Source organism: Mixophyes fleayi, chromosome 12, assembly GCF_038048845.1.
Source record: "Mixophyes fleayi isolate aMixFle1 chromosome 12, aMixFle1.hap1, whole genome shotgun sequence".
NCBI classification, from domain to species: Eukaryota; Metazoa; Chordata; class Amphibia; order Anura; family Limnodynastidae; genus Mixophyes; species Mixophyes fleayi.
In genome coordinates, this window is record NC_134413.1 from 8,574,810 (window position 1) to 8,598,287 (window position 23,478).

Genomic DNA, 23,478 nt, shown 5'->3' on the forward strand with positions numbered 1-23,478 from the left:
CACTGTAATAGGAGTTGGTGTCCTGCAATGTTCCCACCGGTAACATGGTACTGGGTGACGCTGACATAGGGACCTTGTCTGTTCACCGATGCACCTTTTCACTGAGGATTTTGTGGGAATGATTAACTGCAGGAAGAATTGACTTTGATCATGATTAAAGGGGGATAAACACACCTTTTTTGATTGTAAATTTGTATCCTCCAATTAATAAGTTGATTTGCAAATTATAGTTGTTTGTTCTTTGTTCCTCATGGAACACAGCGATACAAACGAGACTCTGTGACGCTCTAAATAAGTAATTGGGGGCATTATTCTCCACTCACTCTTACTTGATAACATGTTTTGTATGTATTGGAAACTTTCAAATAAAGATACACAATTTTAAAAAAATATATGGATTTCCCATCAGCATCAAGTAGTATTAAATGTGGCTCTCCTGTTGTAAAACAACAAGTCCCAGCATGCCCTGCCAGGGACTGACTGACATAGTTGCCTACTCCCGCTCCTGGACTACTGCGAGTCCTTCTGGACTCCCGGGAGAGCAGGGCAACCTCCCGGATCCCGGGCGTTCGGGAAAATAAATGGAGGGGGGCGGTGCTTAATGAAGCAATTCAGGTGTCATCGCGGACCCGCCCCCTGTTGGTATAGGTCGAAAATGGTGATGACAGGTTAGGGGCGGGGCCATTGACAATTATTCGAGCCCCACACACCCACCTGCCCCCCTGGACCTCCTGGAAAATTATTTGCCAAAGGTGGCAAGTGTGGGCTATCTACTGGCAAAGCATGCTGGGGCTTGTAGTTTCACAAGACCTGGAGAGCCATAGGATGGCCAGGCCTGTATTGAATGATTTAGTATGCGCTTTATGTTCACTAGGAGAAAGCTGAATTACAAAGATTTGCAAATCCTGTTACTAATTGAGGGATATGAATTTGATGGTTTGCTATGTAGATGTTTAACCAGTAAACCCTGTGTTTAAGATATGTCTGTCTTATTACTAGATGAAGTTGTGCCAGTGCCTAGTGTCAGCTGTGTGAACATTGCTCGGTGTCATTCGTATCATTAATTCCGTCATTTCATGCTTTTTGGCCTGTTTTGACAATTGCTGGTTTGGTAAATCACTAGGATTTGTTTTTTCTTTCCATAAATCACTAAATTGTTTTTGTTTTATTTAAGAACTAGCACCGGGCTCACTAACAACGTGCCTCACATTGTTCTTGGATGAACCCCATAAATGTATTGAAGTCATTTAGTAATTGTATGTTTTATTTTTTACAGCCAGACCTCTGGTCCAGACGTTGCCACTGAGAGCAGCTGTCAACAGTGAAACCATCCTACCAAAGAAACCAAGCAGCACTCTCCCATCTCCCTCAGGGACCAGGAAAGATATTGTTCCGCTAGCATCCAAAAGGTAAGAGCTCCGGCCGAAAATATGAGTCTAACCCAGGGATCCAGGCAGGTTTTACTGATTGTCAGCCCTTCACTAGCTTGCTGCACTCTCACACTACAAGATAATCTGTCTGTTCTCTGGTTAGGTTGATCCTACCCCTGTAGACATATATATCTTATTAAACTGCATATGGAGCCATCTTTAGTTTTTGCAGTAAGGACACAATCTAGTTATTTGCACATGAAGCCTATTACACAAATACCAAGTAGATAAATGTCCATCTTTCTTCTGTAGCTCAGGAGGCAACTGAGAGTAGCAATAAGTCTGCCTCCAGGGAGCAGCAATATGTCTGCCTCCAGGTAGAGTGTTAGTATAATATTGTACCAGTATGGCTTCCATAGATGTTCTCTGTCCAGAGAAACTTAGTTTTTTGGGTTTTTTTTGTCAGGCCCCCCCACCGCCACTACTCTCACTTATTGAGTATTCCTCTTGGCAACAAAAATTAGATTGGTCAATGTAAGGACTAGTACACACAAGCGTTGATTTTTGACAGATAAATGGAGGAGAGACAAAAGCTCACATAGATGTTATTGGTCACTTTGGAGAGATTCCGCCGCACGCCACCCTCTTAGCAAAGTGGCCGATGGATACGTTTCCCTCCCTTGTCCCTAAGTCATCCTCTCTGGAAGACGGTCATCAGTTAGTCGTTTCCTTCAGAAATAAAAGGAGATGGAAGGTGTAAGATTAGATATGCGCAGAATCAAAGTTTTAGAATTTGGCCAAATATTAAGTCCTTTTGCAAAAGTGTCATGTGACAACGAAACCTGAACCATCATTTCCTATTAAAGATAAGGTGGAGTTTGTAGCTTGGTCATCTTGATCAGACCGTGTCCTGCGTGCTAACATTGCAGAGGAAATGTGGATTTTGTTGTCTTAATCCTAGTGGTTCAACCAAACGTTTTCGGAATGTAAAAAATCCTGATCCAAATTCTGGAATTGCTTCACCTCTATATCAATTATTTAATGTTCTGGGTTCCAAAATCTTGATTCCTCCAGACAACAGTTTTGTGTTTCAGTTATCTGGAATTGAGAGCACCAGAAATAGATCCATAGTTTATTCTTGATGGAGGAGATTTCTCCCCTGTAAGAACTATCCCTCTATGGACAGATTTTCCAGACAAACAACAAAATCTGCTCTATGTTGAGTAAAGCTGTACGTCTCTCTCTCTGTGTGTTGTTGTGTCTGTCTTGTATCTGCTGAACTTTTAATTCACTCATTTACACTCTGCTTCTTTCCTGCATCATTCTGGCTCTAGCAAGTCTGTACGTCTCTTGAATGCATGTAAAATAACTAAAGCCACAACAAGGTAAATGGTATTTTTTTATTTTATTTTTTTATGAAGAAATTATTAACCAGTAGTTCTCAAAAGTCAATTTGGAAAGTTGTAAACATTGCTTTACAAAAAATCCTCATTTTTGGAAAACACTAATACTCACCTGACCCTGTATGACTTGTAAGAGTGCAAAGGTTACTCAGAGGCAAACCACCTGGTATGTGTAAAAATGACTAAAATGCCCCAAAATGCTATATCGCACTCCCTCTTTAACTACTGCCACCGACAAGATTCGTTTCAAGAGCTAACCCTCTTACAGGAAGCCATTGTTTACTCCCTGACTTCTATCACTGTATTCTCTCAACTTTAAAGCAGTTTTTGTAAACCAAACAATTCATCCAGTTATGTAGCATTTATAACTAGCCAAACTTATCTGGCACATGAATCCTTTAAGAACACGGACAGAGCGTCATTAAAAGGACTTTAAAATGACGAAAAAAGTCACAATGATTAATGAACGATTATATATAAAAAGCATAAACGACACACAATATATAACCGCAAAACAGTTCTTAAACATAAACTGATCTAAAACCGAAAAACAAACTCGTGTGTCTTCATGTATTCTGTGCCAGGGGATTAGTAAGAAAATGGACAGCTTCTCAGTAGTAGACTGAACCCTGGAAATCTGACAATTCTTTACAGTTCATGTTTTTTTAAACACATTTCCCCTATCTGCCCCCCTCCTGGTGACCTCACTGGAGAATGTGAGGTGGAAAGGCTCTATGAGTTTATAATCCTGGGAGGGAGGGGAGGGTTTAGTATATGAAATTACGAGGACTGGACTTAGAATGACCACAGCATTGCCTCCTTTGACGCCACCATTTGGTGCCTGCCTATGATCCTTGATATTGACGTGTTGATTTAATCTGTAATCATGGGAGACATAATGTCTCTGAAACATAAACCTCCAAATATGGGACAGGACACATACTACAGAGGATGCCACATGTCTCCAATTATACACCTTTCTCCTGCCTTTGAAGTATTTGTAGAATTAACCCATTTACTTACACTCCAACCCCCAGGGTTTGCAGATTGGGAGGGTGGAAGGGAGTTGTGTGTTAGAATTACAATTCTTCTCAGTTTCTTTGTCTCCATACACCAGTTTCAGTGGCAGTTTCATCAAAGGTTCGTAGCTAGAAAAAAATACTACATTATTTTGTGAGAACTAATGGTATGAATTCATGGAATGGCTAAAATAGATGAAATAAGATTTTTTTTTTTTATTTATTTTGTTTTCAAGGTACCAGTGATACCCCCTCTCTTCCCCATCTTAGTAACTGGAAAAATAATAAGAAATCTAGTATGGCATTCAGGAGTACCTAATATTTTTATAAATGTGACTATATTACATATTATTATTATTTCTGGCAATCCTACGGATAGAAAAAATGTATAAATCACCTTTTTGCGCTATGGTTTCCCAAACAAGACAAAATTGAGTAGATATTGGGAAAAAAGAATAAATAAATAAAATAAAAAATAAAAAAATAACGAGTATACTTATTGTTATTGATGTTACGGATGTAGATAGATGGTCCAACTAACTTGTTCAGAAGTACGGGTGATTGATCCTTATGCTGATCTAATGTGCTGTATACACATTGGGTATTTAGAGAGTGCGCGGTGGATCATGAACAGTTAAGTGGTGGATACTGTGTTTATGGGTTTTTAGGTGCGTCATTGGTTTTTCTAGAAACCCTTGTGTACACTAAAGATTAATTTACCATAGGGATCAATGGTCTTGATGCTAGGTCAATTAGAGCTCCTTGCGGAGGGGGGGGAAGAGTGGAGCATTGTGGATTTTGATGACCATTACATGCTTTAGTCCTAATGTGCTGCCTTCTGATTTCTGTAATTTATATAGTATATACATAAATATCCGTCTTGATGTACCTTCTTGTTGATGATGTTGATCGTCCTCTTTGCTCCTAGCAATGTGAAAAGAACCAACTCTACAGAACGCATCTCTCCTGGGGGACGAAGAGAAAGCACTGGTGATCCCAAAAACAGCCGTAATCGCGCTGGGTCCACCAGCAGCTCTTCCAGCAGCAAAAAGAACAGTGAGAGGTAGGAACAGTAATCTGTCTCAACCACCTCTGTCAGCACAGTGCTTAAATGCACGGAGGATGCTGCTTCCTTGTGGGCAGGACCAATTATTCCAAAGCAGCCTATTGGTTCACTTGGAACCAGGAACTCTGTGATGTCACTTCCCGGTGAACCAATAGGCTGTATTCTCATGAGTATTGGCTCCTCCCACAAAATGTCTGCTCCCACTGTGGGTAAACGTGTAATGCACTAAAAGGAGAGGTGTCATTTTTGTGCATATCATAAGAATATACAATTATTTTATTTGACTGTATTCCTTAGTTTGTGGTTTATTAAAATATTATGTAAACCAGGAAGCTTGTCAATTTAAGTCTACTTTCTTGTAGTGTGTGTTTGTACATGTCACACTATCCTGGTGACTTTTATGACCTTCTTTGTAAGATGTTTAGTGCGAGTTATTAAAGGTCACAGAAAGTACATTTATGATACCGGTAATCTATGCTGCTGTTTGTGGATATACAACATTTTTACAGCATTCTTAGTTTTTTTTTTTTTCAACACACACAAAGAGGACGTCCATAGCAAGAAATGTATTTATAGCCTGGAATGCAATCTCTCTTTGTTAGTAGACATTCCTATGGATGTGTTTATATTTCAGCTATTAAATAACTGTGGTTGTGTGCAGGACGTCTTCCTCATCCGGAAGTTACATTGACGGTGTCCTGTAATCAGGAAGTGTTGGCTCCTGGTCAGGGCCGGATTAAGGGAATGCAGGCCCCTGGGCTAAGGAGGCCTCCATTCCCCCGTGAGCCCCCCCCCCCCCCCCCCCGTGATCCGAGCTGAAAAACTTACCTCCTTCTCCGGCACGCTGTATGCTCTTTACTGAGGAGATCTCATGAGAGTGAGACTCACGAGATCTCCTCAGTAAGGAGACTACAGCGCGCCGGAGAAGGACCGCAGTGAAAGTGCTCAGCAGCACTGATCGCACCGGGGGCGCCCCCGCCCCCGACCGATCAATACTGCTGCTAAGCACTTTCAAGGGCCCCCTGGATGCCATAGGCCCCTGGGCTGTAGCCCAGTTAGCCCTATGGTTAATCCGGCCCTGCTCCTGGTAAAGGCTTCTTGCTGTGCACGTTACATGGGATGCTGGATAGATATGTCCTACAGCAAACAGAAGACAGCAACACAAACGAGCTACCAGTTATTTATTAAGATTTATTTATTTAGCGCCTACATACTACTCAGCCCCTTACAGAGAATATTTAATCACTCAGTCCCTGCCCCGGTGGAGCTTACAATCTAAATTTGCTGCCACATGGGGACACGCACACGCTAAGGTTGCAGAGGCAACCCTTGCAAACACGGGGAGAACACGCAGACTCCACACACATGGGGCCCTGGTCGGAATCGAACTCATGACCCAATCGCTTCATAAATATATATATTTATAGGACAGTTTCTGGAACTTATCATAACTGAAGTTACATAGGGAAACTTATTAGGGCTTCCATTCTACCATCTGCAGGTTGCAAACGATTTGTGCTGTTACACTGTTGAGTTCACACTGATTACAGTAAATTGATTCAACATAATTCTTTTTTTTTTTTTCTTTCCATATCTCAAATAAGAATTTACCATCAACACTGCAAAGCTAAAGATCTGCCCTATGCAAAATAATGGATACCATGTGGCCCATTTAACTGTTACTCATTACCTAACCTGTAAAACCCAGGTTGGGAAAAAATCATCCATGATTTCAATTGCTCCAAAAAAAGCCCCAGTTTTTGCAGATCTTAAAAAGTTGTCCCGTGTAAATCCAGCCCAAGGCTTGTGAGGTTTGGTAGCAGCAGTTACATTGTATGGTTCCATAACGATAACATTGCTCATTGGCTAGGAACACACCTGCTAACATTAGCAGTGATAAACCTGTTTAATGAGTAACTAATGTGTCGTTGTTGCTAAGATACTGTTATAATCTACTACACAGAGATTGCTACTCAGAAATAGCTACTCCAGGTTTGTTGAGTGATAATGTAGAGTCTAAAACTGGTGAGTAAAGTATACGGGTAAAGCTCATCTATCGGGGCTGTGAAGTATTAATTTAACAAGATGCACTTGCATATTAACTATAATTACAAGCTGCTAAACTAAAATGAAATCTCTTTTAATTAACGGAGTCCCCTCAAAAATAAAATGCCTTTGAGGTAGTCCAAAACCATTTCTTTATCAACTCCTACGTTCCATCATTGAATAAAATCACAACCTCTTCAAGGACACACGTCTAGATACAGGAATCCCATTTACATTTATTCTTTATAGTTTGTCCTGTCTTGGAAGTCATTTGTAGCTGTGGTGTATATTTACTTTTCTGTTCATTTTATAGAACGTCTTGTGCAAACTTAGAATTTGTTGACTCAGTTGGTTTAAGCTTGATGCATAAAACGGTTAGTAATGTTCTCGCAACTGATCATATTCCGCTGTTCCCCTGACTGAGAATAAGTCACAATGTAAGGTAGGGATCTAATGGATGGTCGCAGAGAAGATTCTGTCAGTGTAACATGAAAGTATTACTGGCCGGAGCAGGGCTAGGAGCCAGCAAGTTTGCAAGCCACGTGCGTTATGGATCGGGTATTCTAGATTAGCAGATCATACCTAACAATGTGTGGCATATGATAAAATTAAATTGTATTCTATAGCCCAAAAAGCCTGCATACAACACCAACAGAGCCCAATATATTAAGTCAATAAATACTTGTCTGGTTTTAACTTTTAGGAGCAGTTCAAACTGATGCTTAGAAAGCTTAGCTGTGTCTATGTGTTGTCTCAGTCCACGACTTAATTTCAACGTTGATTTTACTCCAGCCTAGAAAGTGTTTTGTGCTCTCAGGACGAGAGCAGTTTATGCAGCTACGATCTACACTTGCAATGCAGTTTATTGCTACAAATTACAGCAGGCTGGTATAATTATGATGTAAACGAGGGAAGGGCTAGCATTTATTTTAGTGGTTTATAAGTGAATTAGTAGGCTCCTAGCACGTTAAAAAACACAGTGGGGATATCTGCAGGTATGCAGCCTGCACTCTGCTTCTCCTGTGTTATGTGGTCGTCTGCGCTGAATGTATTGATTTGTAGCTGCACTCAGGAGCGAAGGTCAGTCATGATGTGTGTGCGTGAAGAGCCACGTGTATTACTTGCCTGTCGTGCACCTCACTGCAGACACATGACAAGTGCATTATATCGCAGAGCCTATTCCGCACTACAAGAAGAAGACAGTGGCGGTAGGCCGAACATGTCAATTTGTGAACAGGTTTTTTTCACTTTAAAGAAGTTTACCCCTTCCCAATAATAGTGGGGAAGGGATCCTGACGCTCTCCTATACCCGGGATTTCTGGCGATCGCCTCCAAGGCTGCGCTGATCTCTGTAGAGCAGAGAAGATGTGCGCAGCAGCTGGAACACTCCAGTCAGAACCACTGCGTTGTTTCCTGCTGCAAAGAGAGCCAGTGGTGATTGGCCGAGGTCTGGCTATAGGTGGGTGCTGCTAAGTAGAGGGACCACCACCAAAATACTTCTGGGATTTAGTAAAGATCTTGCAGTGGGATCCTATTGAGTGCACTGAGCTCATCCCTGTACTGGATGAGAGCGGAGAGGAGCCAGGTCATAGCGGTATATCTGTGTGATGCTGTACAACGCCCAATATCCTCACTCTAATAAACATGTCCTCTGTCTGTGGCAGCTGGGACCATAATATAGTTTTGGGGATAATTGCATTTTTTTTTTTTTTTTTTAATCAAATTTGTGTTCTTAACCCCTTTGACTGTAAGTACTTTGCATCATAGTTACTAGAACGGACTATATTGGCTTCATCAGAAATAACTATTTTTTTTATATATATATATATATATAATGTGGCTATTGTAATGAAATTTATACTAAATGTTAGCAATAATCCTTGCAATCCACACATGCAAAGAAATCAAACCATAGATGTCCATAAATTAAGTTTTCTGTAATAATGTGAAATGACAGTGAAGGTCATTGTTGATGAATGGACTGAAGAATTTGGATTGTTTTCTATGTTTGTCTGATTTAGTGTATGTAAACAATTTAAACATTTGTTTTCTTTTTTTTTTTTATGTTTTTCAGCAAACCCAAGGAGCCGATGTTCAGCGCTGGTGAGTCCTTATCTAGTCCACTAACCGAACATAAGGTTTAATTAATTACGTGGGGCTCAGGGGTCACATGTGCTGATAGCAGCCAATCAGTCTTCATCCATCTAATATAAGTTACATGTTTTTGTTCTTAAGACCAAATAATAATTGTTTGGGTTTTTTTTTTTTAGTAAACTAATCTTATTAGAACCAAAAGGTCAGTTTTGCAAATACCTGCCTAACTTTCATTTGTTAGATACACTCTAGAATAGAATTTATCTAACATTACCTGCAGGATATATTCTCTGCAAATAATTGGCCTTTATTGCTTCATCTGCCCGAATTCAGCGGACTAAAGCTGGGTACACACTACAGAATTTTCCACCAACTTTTTATGCCGATCGATTTTTACATGCGATCGATGGTCCGATCGCTCGGTCCATGGACTGCATACACACTAGCCTTGTTTAGGACGAGAAAGGGAAGAGCGGACGTCCCGTTAGCGACTTTTTACAGCCATGTTGTCGTGAGCAATGACTGTAATTTCGTACTCACTGTTGGGGATCGGTCGGAAGTTTATACACTCTGCACAGCGGAAACGAGATTGGAACGAAAATATTTAACGGTACGACCAACCAAATGAGGCGATAATCGTCCATTTGGGCAGACTTTCGACCACACTGACCCGACTTTTTGAACGAGCAGTCGTATGTCTGCTGATTGAGCCGATTATTGGACGAAAACCGTGTAGTGTGTACCTAGCTTTACACTAATTTCAGAACTGCTGATGTTGGACGATTAGCGTGTCAGTGGGGGCTGGAAAAATGCAGAAAACTGATGCCCCCGTCCCTTGAGTTGCAGTTAGCATTAGATACGCACCAATAGAGACTGTACTGTATCTAACAAAACTCCATCTGACAACACACCTGGCTATACAGCTGCTGGTCCCAAGAGCTGAATGATGGAATCTTTGTCCAGTTTGGCCACACACCTGTGAGCCACGTGGCCGTATCCTTTCCGGTGTCACCGTGAGATGTCGGCAGTCAGAATGTGACCACACGTCTGTCTCCGTAGCCATCATCTTTCAGCAGCATTTACTGACATTCCCAATAATCATTCTGTCAAACACAGAAGAGTCATTATTGGGCTTCGTTATCACTTGGTAGCCACGCACAGAGATATTAGACAGATGACCTGATATTACAGTGCATGTGGCACACATTAGGCTGGTATTTAATTTGCAAAGCTGACACGTTGGCTCTAATAAGTCTTCTTTAGGTCTTTAAAAAATTCCAGAGTTGAGGAGTTGTCCACACACGGTTCCACAAACTGTACATTAGCAACAAATGGAACCCAGTGCAAAGATTTGTTTTCTTATTAATTTTTTGTTTTATAATATCGAAAAATTCAAATATGAATTCCAAGATGATACCAACAAGAAGGTCTTATTTGTCCTATAAAGTAAGAGTAAGTAATAAAGTCTCTCCCGGAGTAGTTGATGTATTATGGAAATGTAAAACTTGCTGCAGCGATGAAGAGGATCAGGGAACTGACAGTTTAATAAATTGAGCAATGCGGCCGGGGACTAAGCAGCAGTGGTTTGTACCTGGGTTAGATATAAGGTTATTGCGTGACTCTCCTATCTAATCCTGGGACGCCCTCATTGGCCAGGTTTACCCTGGGATTGCCTAGTCCGCCAGCCAATCACGATAAACATTATCATGTACCCGTTTGTCTCCAACCCCTTTTAAGGCGATATCGTTATTGCAGAATGCAGTGCGATGCCTTTTCTTCCACTTTTATGATTCTCTCTGTGGTTCCATCATCTTCTCTGGGTCATAGTCAGCTGCTGAGCGTTGCTGGTATTCCTAGAACATGACTCATCGAGAGTTACATAGACGCCTTTTATTTCTATTATTTTTTTTCCCAAATGACTAAAAATCCAGGAGAATTCTTTTGAAAGCGCATTTTCCAAGTCCATTAAAGTTATCATACATGTATTTCCGAATGTTACATTTCAGTCAAACTATTTCCAGGTCTATTAAACTTCTGAATTCTATGAGAACAAGTTTTTCGGTGACAAAAACAAGGACAACTTTAGCCAGGAGAATATTGGAGTCCCATGCAGGGCTTTGTACTGCCAGTCATTGGGGGCTTATGTGAGCTTTAATTTCTCTTAAGTGGGATGTTTATTGACTGTGTTTCTATAGCGCTTCATATGCTGACCAGCATAACCCATCTTGCAGAAATAAATTAAATTCCAAACAAGAACAAAACTGCATGTAGGAGTCTAACCTCTCCCCAACTCCTAAAGCCCACAGGATGGGGCATTTAACTTGTAAATGACATTACCCAGAAATCTACTCTCCTTTTGGAGCGACTTTAGTAATAATACAACTCACAAGAATTATTTTTAAAATGCCCTAATATATAACACATGTGATTTGATTACGGAGTAGATGTAACTATTTCTCGGAGCACTGCAAAAATGACATTTCCTTTCCCTGAGTGAGAATATTGAAATGAGATAAAAGGGTAGTGAGTGGCACATTTTTAGAGGCTGTGCAGAGGGTAACAGTCATTTCCACTTGAGTTTGGCTCCCACTCAGAGCTTCGTAAATTACGTCCAGTGCGTCTACTGTTTTTTTTGTGGGCCCCATTCACCCCACCAGGTCCGTTTTCCTTTGTGCCATTGGCCCGTTGGGAGCAAGAGAGGGTAAATGGGCATTAGGTGACTCTAACTCCGCTGCCATAAACACATCTTTACCCGGATTTCTCTTTCTGTCTCTGTAATCACAAGGGAAGCGGCGAGTGACGCACTGCAAAGGTAGGATTCTGGCGTTGGGCCCGGCACGCTCTCTGAGCGGCACTGTTGCCAAGGTGATGGGCGGTTCCTATTAACGCCTTTCGGTGTCGCAAACAGAGAGGCACTGACAGGGTTAATATGATGATACAATTCCCTGCCTTTGTTTCCTAAGGGAAATAGAGATGGAATATTACTAAATTTTCCCATATATTTAAAGTATATGGGGAAAAAATATAAACAAATGGTGTGTAACCTTGGCAAGCGAGAGGTGGTGCCTGCCCAGGGACTTGTGCCTGTAGTGTACCCGCTTCCTAATTGTAGCCAGCAGCTCCTAGATACCTCTAGTGTTTGCTTTTCCTGTCTTTATTTAGCATTGTGTTTTTTGCTTTGCTCTGCTTGTCATTTGCCTTAATACAGATTATGCACCCTGACGTTTTTTTATACAGTAGTTTTAGTTCTTACACGGATGGGCAGGAAGCATGGCATTTCATGTATGGAAGGATAATTTTCAATAATTAAAGGTGAAATGTAAGTCTGCAGAAAAGTTCATTGCTCTACTGTGGATGTATATTAACATTACGTTATCTAGATTAGTACCTTGGCGCCCTCTACTGGATTTTTGGCGCATTACCCTTCACAAAGATGAAATGCTGTTTGCTGCCTTTTAGTAATGTAAAGTATGTAAATTAACAGATATACTGATTTGCACAATCCATCCTAGTTTGTTTAATGACCAGTTATAGTTTGTTGATGTCGGGCACATTTTTTTTTTTTCTTTTTCACCACCTAATCCTTATTAATATGGTTAATGTCTAATCAACTAATCCTTAACAAGGTGTTTTTTTGTTTATTTTTATCACTCAGCCTGTGACTAAGGTATGTAGGATGGACGGTCACAGAAATATGGTAGCAGTAGTAAGAGCTGTTCTGACAAAGAGGAGAGCAAAAACAAGCAATCTGCTCACTCCTCTGCTAATTATTGCATTTGTTTAATGTAGATTCAGGGTCCACTAAACTCCAAAATTAAATCATTTAGATATGAAACATGGAGGTAAAGTACATTGTTCAGTGTTTACCTGGCTTTCCAATACAACTGTGTCCTGAATGGGTCTCATATGGGTGAAATATTCTCATTCTACAGGCATTTCAGTTACTGTAACATCACTGGTCCTGTAAACAAATACACCAATCCCACTCATTTCTGCACAGCAAGTCTGCAAGCCTGTCAGTCTCACTATCTGCCTAGATAGAGAAGCTCCTCCCTCCTTAGATGGCAGGCTGCTGCATAGGAGTGAGGGAGAGCATCATGGAGTATTTATCACTGTGGCGGCTGAGCATTATACGTCTGTCACAATAAAAGCGATGTTTCTCGCTCTAAGGGCCTGCTCTGCTCTACAGCGTCTATCATGGGGCCCAGCACATGTGTGGCCCTGGAAGCCCAGGTATATTATAGAAGAGAGTAAACGTCTCGCCTCCCTTTTTAATAGAATAACAGCTTTGTTTACTGAAAAATGTATTCAGAAGTTGTTCATGGCATGCTGCTATATTTCTGTAAAAATCCATCCCACACCTCTAGCCAGTAATGTGGATAAATTAATAAACTGCTCTTTTACTAGTAATAATTTCTAGAGCAGATATTTCACCATCTTGATCTACTTTCACATCAAACCTTAAATGAAGCAGAGCATTTATATTGTCATATCTTTGCTCCCAGTATATACAGTATTGTATCCAATATGTACAACCTCATCCCATTTATCACTCGCATGTATGAATACATATATAATAACAGATAGTTTAATAAAATCCAGTATATCTAAGTATTGATGATTTAGTTACCAATATCATCCTACGCGTTCTCCTCTATATCTGTTTCTTAATTTTAACTTGCAACACTTATGTCTGACACTAAACTATGGCAGTAGCTGGTATTACTAAAGGGGGGGTATTGATTTTGATTAGGTACCGTCACATGTTGATCCCCACAATTCTCTAAGAACAAAACCTCATTTATTCCACTACCCCAAATTTTGGGGGTTCGTAATGCTGCCCTGTTTAACGTTAAGGTTGGCTAATCTTAGGTCATCTACTGCTAAATAGAATCTTCATGTGATGCCCAGTTGGCTGTTGTACTTGAGCAGCGCAATAAACACAGTATAAAGTTCTTCAACGCCACCTTATAGAACTTGTTTATATGAGTGTATTTTTCCGCATTATTAAGTGCTTTGCACACATTCAAAACCTGCGTAAATGCTTGTAAAATGTGTCATGGTTTTAAGTAATTGACTTCGATAGAACTGTTTTAGGTCCATTTGGAAAAAAAAAACATAGTTGTCTTTAATATTTGTGTTTTTAAACGTTCTGACATGCTGAGTTTTATGTTGTTTCTTGAGGATTTAGAGGTTTGTTTGTTTTTTTTAAATGTTTAATTAAATCACAATACAAACACCTCTATTGGCAATAGTGAGGTCTCAAATGGCGTTAAACGCAGAAATAGAAGAAGATGATAAATTGAGCAAAAAATGAGAGCAACCGCAAGTAACTTGTTGAAAACAATTTTTTAACTTTGCAAAAAAATAAATTTGCAAATTGCATTTCAAAAATCACTCATGTAAACAAGTCCCATAATTGTACAATACATTCAGCTGAGGTTACTTGCCGAAGGCTATTGTGGCTCTAGGCAGCCATATTTCTCTACTAAATATCATGCTCACGCGTGGTGGACAGACCGCTATATACATTTTCACTCTACACCTAAAGAGTGGAGCGGCAATGTTGTAGATTGAACCCATATGTGGCCTTATCACTTACTAGGCACCGCCCACAATATGGCAGCTCCACTCCGTGTAGGTTATGGCTCCATAGGAGGAATTCGTTAGCGTCTTGAACACAATATCCCCCTAATAAGGCCTATTGTACAACACCACACGAACCTCAGTCGCCCACTGATATCTGCATAACCTCCTCTTGCGCAGTAAATGGAATTAACGTGTACCTTGTGTCCTCCCGTCTTCTTTCTTTGTGGTGTCTGCTCTGTAATTTAGTAACTGTGCAGGTTTTGATGGCTTCGCAACTGCTTGACGCCTGTATGATCGAGGCCGAATCATTTGGTCACCTCGCGCAGCCGCAAGAGTTCAGTCCTGAATGCGGACAGTTGCCGTTCAACGCCCCCAAGAGTCTGTCCCTGCCACTGACTAAAAGTCCCAGTCAGACCGGTGCCCCCTTCCCCACATCTCCCAGCTTCAAAAGCCCCCGGGCCTCCAGCAGCTATTTCCAGCTTTGTTATTAACGTTCTCTACAGGGCAGATTTCGTAGGAAATGTCCAATAACCAATATCACTCCTGTGTTTTCCCGATGATACAGAATTTGTTTCTCTAAATGAAGTGGTTTTTTTTTATAACAGTGATGCTCAATTTCTGCCCCTCTGTCTCCTGGATTACAACTCGTCCATGCTTGGGGAATAAACCCCTAAATGAAAAGTCCTTGTATAAGAGGTCGTACATGTGAGACTGATTTAATATAGTGACTTCCATCCGTTCATCAGTATCTGCTTTTACTGTGACCCTGATGATGGTCACGGGGGGGAGGTAGGTAGAGATTGTGGGTCCCATGTTTTATATTCTCCCATCGTATACTATTCTACAACAAAAGAAACTCTTTGCTAAACAGGTAAAAGGATCTACTGTAATATAAATTGCTGCTACTGAAGCAGTTTATTGATTGATCCAAGTTAGGTGCTAGGGTTGTAAGACAGACATCCACGGACATATGGAAGCGCCCATTGGGCAACTTTGATGTTGTGAGGAAACGGCTATATTCATGGAAAGGCAAAACCATGCATTTGATCCTCCCCTACAACATATCTACGGTCTTGGTTACTTATTGGATAGCATTGAATTCTGTAGTTGTTGTATGTTCACCCATGGCTTGCGGTTGGCCCAGATTTGACACTTGTCTATACCTCTTTAGATACGCAGGACAATGAGAGTAGTGATCCTCTCCCCTGTACAGGCGTTGTAGTCCAGGAAACGGCTTCTGTGTCAGAGCTTGTGTATCCCTGGTGTATTGTGTTGTTTTTTTCTAGACTTCTGTTTTATGTTTGTGTTGTACTAATTGTAGGTTCCACATCCATGAACATTTACTTTGTATGTGCATGTTGCTAATTTTATTAAAGAATTACTAAACTTATTTAAGTGGTCTTGTGTCTTTTCTTTTTTCCTTTGCGCTTGTTTAAAAATGTCCCTATGATTTTCATTTTGGCTTAGTCTAAATTGCTATTTTACATCTCTTATACAATCTGATAAGTGTAGAGGATTAAGAGGACGGTTTCACTATCTTTGTGCTGCGTATAATTCCCGTCATTCTGATTTTTGTTTCTAGAGGAAGGTTATGTAAAAATGTTCCTGCGAGGACGCCCGGTTACCATGCACCTGCCCAAAGATCGAGTGGAGTCCTACAATTTGGAGGCGAAGGTCGAACTTCCAGCCAAAAGACTTAAACTGGAATGGGTGTATCCTTTAAAAAAAAAAATAAAGCCTTAACCCTGTAGCTGTCTACATGCACAGTGCAGCTTATCCTTTCAACGTGACCGCGCTTTGTTCCTCCGGAAGTCATTTAGGATCAAGAAAGAAGTGACCGTTGCACTAGTGCAGGGGTAGGCACCCTGCGGCTCTCCAGGTGTTGTGAAACTACAAATCCCAGCATACCTTGCCACCTATCTGCTGGTTATCTACTGGCAAATCATGCTGGGAGTTGTAGTTTCACAACACCTGGAGAGCAACAGGTTGGCCTACCCCTGCACTAGTGAGAGTTACACACTGCTTGTTACGTATATATCTCAGAACTTTCTGATCTGCTGGATGGATAAAACGGTGGTCAATGTCGCCATCAGCAAGATACAGTATAAGGGAGGAATTCAATTGACCGCAGTTTTTTTTTTTGTTTTGTTCTTTTTGTTGCCGGGTTAAAAAAAAAATAAAAAAAAATATCCGCGCGGGTTTTGATCCGCGCGGGTTTTGACCCGCTGGCACAACTGTTTTTAGCTATCGCATAAAAATCGTGCAATTTAATTCTAAAACAGGAAAGTCAGCCCCCGCGCATTAATCATTGGTGCTTGCGATTTTTTTGGGGAGTGAAGGGGAGGGTTTAACGCGGTCATCTATAATAAAAAAAAATGCATTGGCATACATGTTATTGTATTACACAGCCTTTCTATTTTATAATCTCTACATACAGTACTTTTTTTTTTTTTTACTATTTTTTTTTTTTTTACTTTAACTTTTTTTTTACTATACAATCATCTATATCATGACAAAACACATTAGTACATACATATTAGTACAAATAACATAAATAGATTAGTGATTAGTGTGTTTATTTTTATGAAATATTTTTTTTACATGCTTTTTTGTAAAAAAAAAAAAAATATTGCCTTTTTCATGTGATGCATTACTGATAAATATAATTTATCCTTGTTTTTTTTTTACATTATTACATGATTTCAAATAGATTTCTTATGTTTTAAATTTTTTGCACAGCCATGAGAGGTGCGAGATAAAACTGGAGATTTGACAGTTTACCACGTCGCGTTAAAAACAATTGAATAGCTTTAAACGCTTCTCCCTCCCTCCATATACTTTCACTGGATCTTCTACTTGTCCGCGATAGGACCGTTTGTGTAAGAAAAAAAAACGCTGTGTTAAAAATTTAATTGAATATCTGGTAAACTTAACCCGCTCTAAAATGAGTCAAAACCGAGTTAAAATAACCTTAATGCGGTGTAAAAGAAAAACCCGCGTTCGATTGAATTTCCCCCTAAGGGTCACATGGGGGAGGGCAGCAAAAATGCTAGGGGTAATATAGCCATCCCATACAAATCCCTTCCAGCAGTAACCATACATCTGAGCCCACAGTGAGCAGCAGATAAGTTTTATCTTTTACCATTGAGCAGGCACATTGTGTTTCATACGTAAGCTCCATGTTTATTTGGCACAGCTGCCAGTAAGCGTTACACACTTAGGGCAATCTTCTGTCATCTATATCTGCAAATATTCTGCATGCAATCTAGATTATAGGGCTGCAATTACCAGTTTACCTAGCCAAAACTTATTCATTGTAGGTTAGGAGGATGTGAAACAGGAACTGTATGGAGATTGTGGGAGCAAAGGCCCGTTGGGAGAAGGGTGATGTTTTATTTGTTAGGGTTGAATTATGCAAATATACTATTACACTTCCACTTACACTTTTGCTGCTCTAAAAATGTGTCTGTTTTGGATGATGTTGGTTAGTAATTGGCACATTTCTGCAGTATGGCGCCATCTGTTGGTCATCGCTGCCATGAGCAGCCCTCCTGACAATCGCCTCTGCACTACCCCCTTACCTGTCTCTTCTAGTGACTGTGATGTTGTAGCCCATTGACACAATCCTATAGCGGCGAGGCCACTCAAGCTTAGATACCGGTATCGTCTCTCCGGCAGAACCAGCTTATTGGCTATGAGCGTATCCTCATTCTAGTGCATGGACATCAAAGTGTAAGGAATGATGTCTAGAATTCCAAGAGTTTCTTGTCCTTTGCGAGATGCTACTACTGTGTAGGTGTAATATGAGGCCCCCCCCCCCCCGTGTAAAGACCAGTAGTCACATGTAAAGCCCCTAAAATTATGTCTCTTCCAACTGTATCTTATCACCTTCCATATTGTTCTTCCTTTACCGCTTCCCCAGCTATGGCTACCGAGGCCGGGACTGCCGCACTAACTTGTACCTGCTACCTACCGGGGAAACGGTTTATTTTATAGCTTCTGTTGTCGTGTTGTATAACGTGGAAGAGCAGCTGCAACGACATTACACTGGTCACAATGACGACGTGAAGTGGTAAGTCCTAATAGATCAGTGATGTACGTGGAACTTGTACTAATTGTAATCATGTGTTCTGCTCCCAGAGATCTGACACCTTATGTGAAATATCCTGTAAGTGGTGCCAACAGTTGAATTAAATATTTGCATCCCGCTAGCTGGCGACTGGTGGGGGAAGGTGGCAGAGTTTTCCATGGTCATGAATATTCATTAGCCACAGAATGCTTGAATCCTAAATCATGCCCTTGTTACTGGCTGTAGTGAGAGAAGGGGGGGGGGGGGGGGGGGCTTATTGCTGTTCCTCCATAAAGGTAAATTAAGTGTCCTGAGATAAATATGAACAATTGCAAAATTCTTCTGAAACCCTGATGGTTCTCTGGGCCTTTATCCAACTACTATATTGCTGTAGGACTGTAAATATTTCACAGCAGAACTGGTACAAAGGCTGTGACTGCTGACTCTCCTGATTTTCGTAACTGGAGTGGGGTTGTGAATGATTCAATGAACCATGAGCGATACATGAACACTGGTAGAAATGCAAAGTCTAAATACCACATATTTGGTCCCGTTGGTATAAACCACTATATAGGCTACACCGGTGACTTGGAAGTTAGTCAATCTCCTAGTCTGTAAATACCGTATAACTTTATTACTGGACTCCTGGGAAGTCTCGCCCCGTTTTCTTTCTTCTTAGTACTGATTTGTGAACTAGGACGGTCGTTGCAACTTGTATAAACTCATTGTCTACGCACTTGCAGTCCTCTTTGATGGCTTGATTACCCATGTCTGCTGATCACATGTCTGGAAAAATGTTATGTCTTTTTACTTGATGGCAGGATAACTTGTGTGTTTATAATTTTTAGTTTATCATATTTTGTTTTTGTTTGTTATTGTTTATTGACTTTAAAGACCATTGAATTAAAAAGTAAAGAAAAAAGCAAAAATAACAGAATGGGTCTCCGCTATTGTCGTGCAGCACAGGGGAATTAAATGAGGCCAAACCGTGGCTGACGGGTTCTTCATCAGTGACTGCTCCTAATTTGGGGGGTTGGAATGTATATCGGGGGTGCCATGGCTGCATGGATGGGCGACCAAACATAGCTAATGTCTAATGGCACACACTTCTCAACCTTTACTCCTCATTACTACTTTATTACTGTCAATGTTTGTAAAGCATCCTCTGTTGTATAAGTACATTTATCCTGCATAGCTCAAATGTGTATAAACCCAAATGCAACCTTCAAAAGCCCTACATAGTACCCTTAATTTTGGTAATAAAAATCACTGCCCCAATAAGTCCTCCGCATCCCCCACCTCAGTCGCTCACTTGCCCCAAAATAGATCCACTAGCCCCAGATTGTTCCCACTAACCATAAAATGCCCCACATGCCCTCAGGTCCCACATTGCTTGGCTAACCCCCCCACTGCGAGTACCAGTGACCATCCCCTACTAATGACCACTAATTAGTCACTAATCTTATATTAGTAGTGGGTGGAGCATAGGGAGGAGGAGACTGTGTTGTTTAGACTCCTCCTACTCTGATCTTCCATGTGCTGTGCGTAGGAGGTCACATGATGCGTACGTCAGCTGCTCCAATCACATTCAGTCTTATTCTGAAGTTTGTTACTTTGGCCACAAGAGAAGCTCAAATAAGTTGGCACGAGGGCTTAAAGCTGGAAGGAGCTAGGGGCCACAAGTAACTGGCAGGGCCACATGTTCCTGGTGGCCCTAGGGCCATCTGTTGTCCATCAGTGCCCTGAAGTTTTCACAAGTACCCCCAAATGTGTGTAAATGTTCTCCAATTGTCTTTAACCTCTCATTTTTGTTTGTTTTCTTTACTTGTATATTAACAATAGTTTAACCTACAAGTAAAGTGAAATTAATTTAACTGGCAGTACCCTTTGTATCTGTCTGATGTACCCCAGGGGTACACCCTACCACAGAATGGTGTAGCAATTTACTCCTAAAACACTCGTATGTCCTTCACAGAGGGGACTTGTACTAACCACGTGTGTGTGAACTTCTTACATCAAACTTACTGGACTTGTATTTTAAAGAACATTCATTGTGGCTTCAGCCAAGAATAAACTGTTTTTCTTGGTGGGAAATACTACACCATAGGAGGCTGACGATAAGACTGTGCTTAGCAGATGCTGGTCCGCCAGTGAGTCATCCGTGTCTCTGACCGATGTCATTTTATCGTCTGTACAAAATCTTTATTATTTATTAATAGCCTTGCTGTGGTCTACATATGTTCTTCCCCCGCAGCCTCGCCATTCATCCGGATAAAATTACCATAGCAACAGGCCAGGTTGCAGGAACGTCGAAGGATGGAAAAGTAAGTGACCCCCCTATGTATTATAAGGTGCACTTTGAGAACAGCAGCTCCGGGCTTGTATTAGAACACAGAGCGTACTTCTCATAGTTACAGTGTATCCGTCATCTCTACACAGTACTTAACGCCTCTATAATGAGACCAGTGTAGGTGACCGGTGTATACTTTTTAATGAAGCAGTTTTATATAACCTTCTTATTTACATGCCCTGAGAAGCAACCAAACCGAGATCCATTATTTTATGATTCTGTGCCACCAATATTGACTTAATATCAATCCAAATATTTAATGTGTATAACACACAGTTACCACCAGGGGGAGCCCAGGGTAATCAGTAACTGTCTGACTTTGTGATGCAAAGAAAAGAAGTTTGAGGTTTTAAACTTTTTTGCTGTGTATCCTTTATGGTTCATGTGGTCTTTTAATACCTCTCTGATGGCCTGATGGGTACTTCACATGGAGGTTCTATAAAAGTGGGTTAGGGAAAATGTTTTGTTACATTGTCACTAAAGTTGTGTACAGAAAAATACATTTTGTCAAGAAACTAAAGTAACAGTGGCGGATCCAGGGGGGGGGGGGCGGTCGGAACATTCGCCCCCTCTAGCAGCAAAAAGCTAGGTCCCAGCCGCCGATTAAAACGGGCGGGGCTAAGCGTGAGCGGGGGGGCGGGGCTAAATGTGGGCCAGCCAATCAGAGCAACGGAGGGGCGTGATTATGCAAACTCGCCCCCCTAAACATAAAGTCTAGATCCGCCCCTGTAAAGTAATAGCAGGATTTGCATTTACAAGAAAACTTTTAGTATAATGTCAAAATATTTACAGACTGAAAACACCACAAAATGTAGATTTACTTCTATGTATTTTTTTTTTATTTTTTTTTATTAAAATCTCAAAAGATCATTTTGGAGAACTTTCAGATCAATCATTTTATACTTTTATATATTGCGTTTTTTCCTTCCATTGTTTTCCAGCAATTACCGCCACATGTCCGTGTTTGGGATTCCGTCACGCTCAACACGTTACACGTCATCGGCATGGGTTTCTTCGATCGAGCTGTCACCTGTGTTGCTTTCTCTAAATCCGTAAGTAATAAAAGAGAAATTGACCAACACTACTGGTTGTTGGGCATGCAAAAAGAAAATGTCCGTGTAGATTTATATTATCATTTTCTTCTTTGTAGCAATAACTTAAAATTGACACTGATTCCTGAGCCCAACCAGGCTTTGCAATCTAATTTTGGTGTCACACAGGTCTAGAACTGATATGTTCAGTTTGCAAAGTTCTAAATCTTAGACTTGAGTGAATGGTTGAGCAATTATTTTAGTGGTTCTTTATTCTTGTTTTCTTGAACAATAGATAAATCAAGCAAGTATTGAGATTAGAGAATGGTTTCCAATTTATTTATTTTTATACCTATGGGCAGCACGGCGGCTCAGTGGTTAGCGCTTCTGCCTCACAGCACTGGGGTCACAAGTTCGATTCCCGCCCATGGCCTTATCTGTATGGAGTTTGTATGTTCTCCCTGTGTTTCTTCGGGTGCTCTGGTTTCCTCCCACACTCCAAAAACATACTGGTAGGTTAATTGGCTGCTATTAAATTGACCTAAGTCTCTCTGTCAGGGAATTTAGACTGTAAGCTCCAATGGCAGGGACTGATGTGAGTTCTCTGTACAGCGCTGCGGAATTAGTGGCGCTATATAAATAACTGATGATGATATTTAAATGGCCCATGACAGCCAAAGTCTAGTCTAACGTTTGGTAAGAAATGTTTTACAGCAAGGTCTTGCTGGAGCCGTGATAATACTTTACACCCCCCACCCCCTCCTGTCGCCCACTGGTTTGTTTAGAACGGAGGAGGAAATCTGTGTTCTGTGGATGACTCCAACGACCACGTGCTCTCGGTGTGGGACTGGCAGAAGGAAGAAAAGCTCGCAGATGTTAAGGTAACGGATGTAAAACCAGTAATCTCTGCTGCAGGCATATTTATATTCATGGCTCAGGATTCTATCCGCCGTAGGTCCTGTACTGGGTGAGATATTGGTACTGGTGAGTGACTAATCTATGCAGGTTCCCCTATCCAAGACCCACCTGCTTTCTATGTATCCGGGAGGTGGGGGCGGCAAACTCAGCTTCTCAGACTGGTGGTGTGGCGCTGTGACAGGAGCAGTACATGCAAGAAGCTCCTTCTCCAGCCTGGCACCCTGTGTGAGGGCACAAAGGGGGGCATTAAGAGCACTAGATCAGTGACATTATGACACTCGCCAAACCATTGGCCCCCTAGGCAAAGACCTAGGTTTGGCTAAAGGTAGTTCCAACCCTAATTCATTATACATCTAAGCTAATGAAATATGGAAGCTGTTCACACAGGGCACAACCAGCAGGCATACGTGGCACTTCAGTGACTGACTGATTTATTAAATATTGTTTCTCCTGTGACACACCCGACTAGTCTACATTAGAGGCAGGAACCTTAAGCGTAGTTCTTGATCCCTACATACCGGCC

At 41.1% G+C, this 23,478-nt stretch overlaps 1 protein-coding gene across 7 annotated transcripts in view; it reads left to right on the plus strand.

The window, feature by feature from the left end:
- Window positions 1–23,478, plus strand: part of EML1 (EMAP like 1) — a 79,296-nt gene that overhangs the window by 42,683 nt on the left and 13,135 nt on the right. For 4 of the 7 annotated variants that reach the window (XM_075193537.1, XM_075193538.1, XM_075193539.1 and 1 more), the window contains 10 exons: window positions 1,277–1,409; window positions 2,705–2,755; window positions 4,721–4,855; window positions 8,979–9,007; window positions 11,784–11,810; window positions 16,170–16,299; window positions 18,510–18,659; window positions 20,911–20,980; window positions 21,948–22,058; window positions 22,823–22,918. In XM_075193537.1, the coding sequence (XP_075049638.1) occupies window positions 1,277–1,409; window positions 2,705–2,755; window positions 4,721–4,855; window positions 8,979–9,007; window positions 11,784–11,810; window positions 16,170–16,299; window positions 18,510–18,659; window positions 20,911–20,980; window positions 21,948–22,058; window positions 22,823–22,918 (932 nt within the window). The remainder of the gene's footprint in view (window positions 1–1,276; window positions 1,410–2,704; window positions 2,756–4,720; window positions 4,856–8,978; window positions 9,008–11,783; window positions 11,811–16,169; window positions 16,300–18,509; window positions 18,660–20,910; window positions 20,981–21,947; window positions 22,059–22,822; window positions 22,919–23,478) is intronic. The other 3 variants (XM_075193542.1, XM_075193540.1, XM_075193541.1) reach the window with 3 other exon arrangements.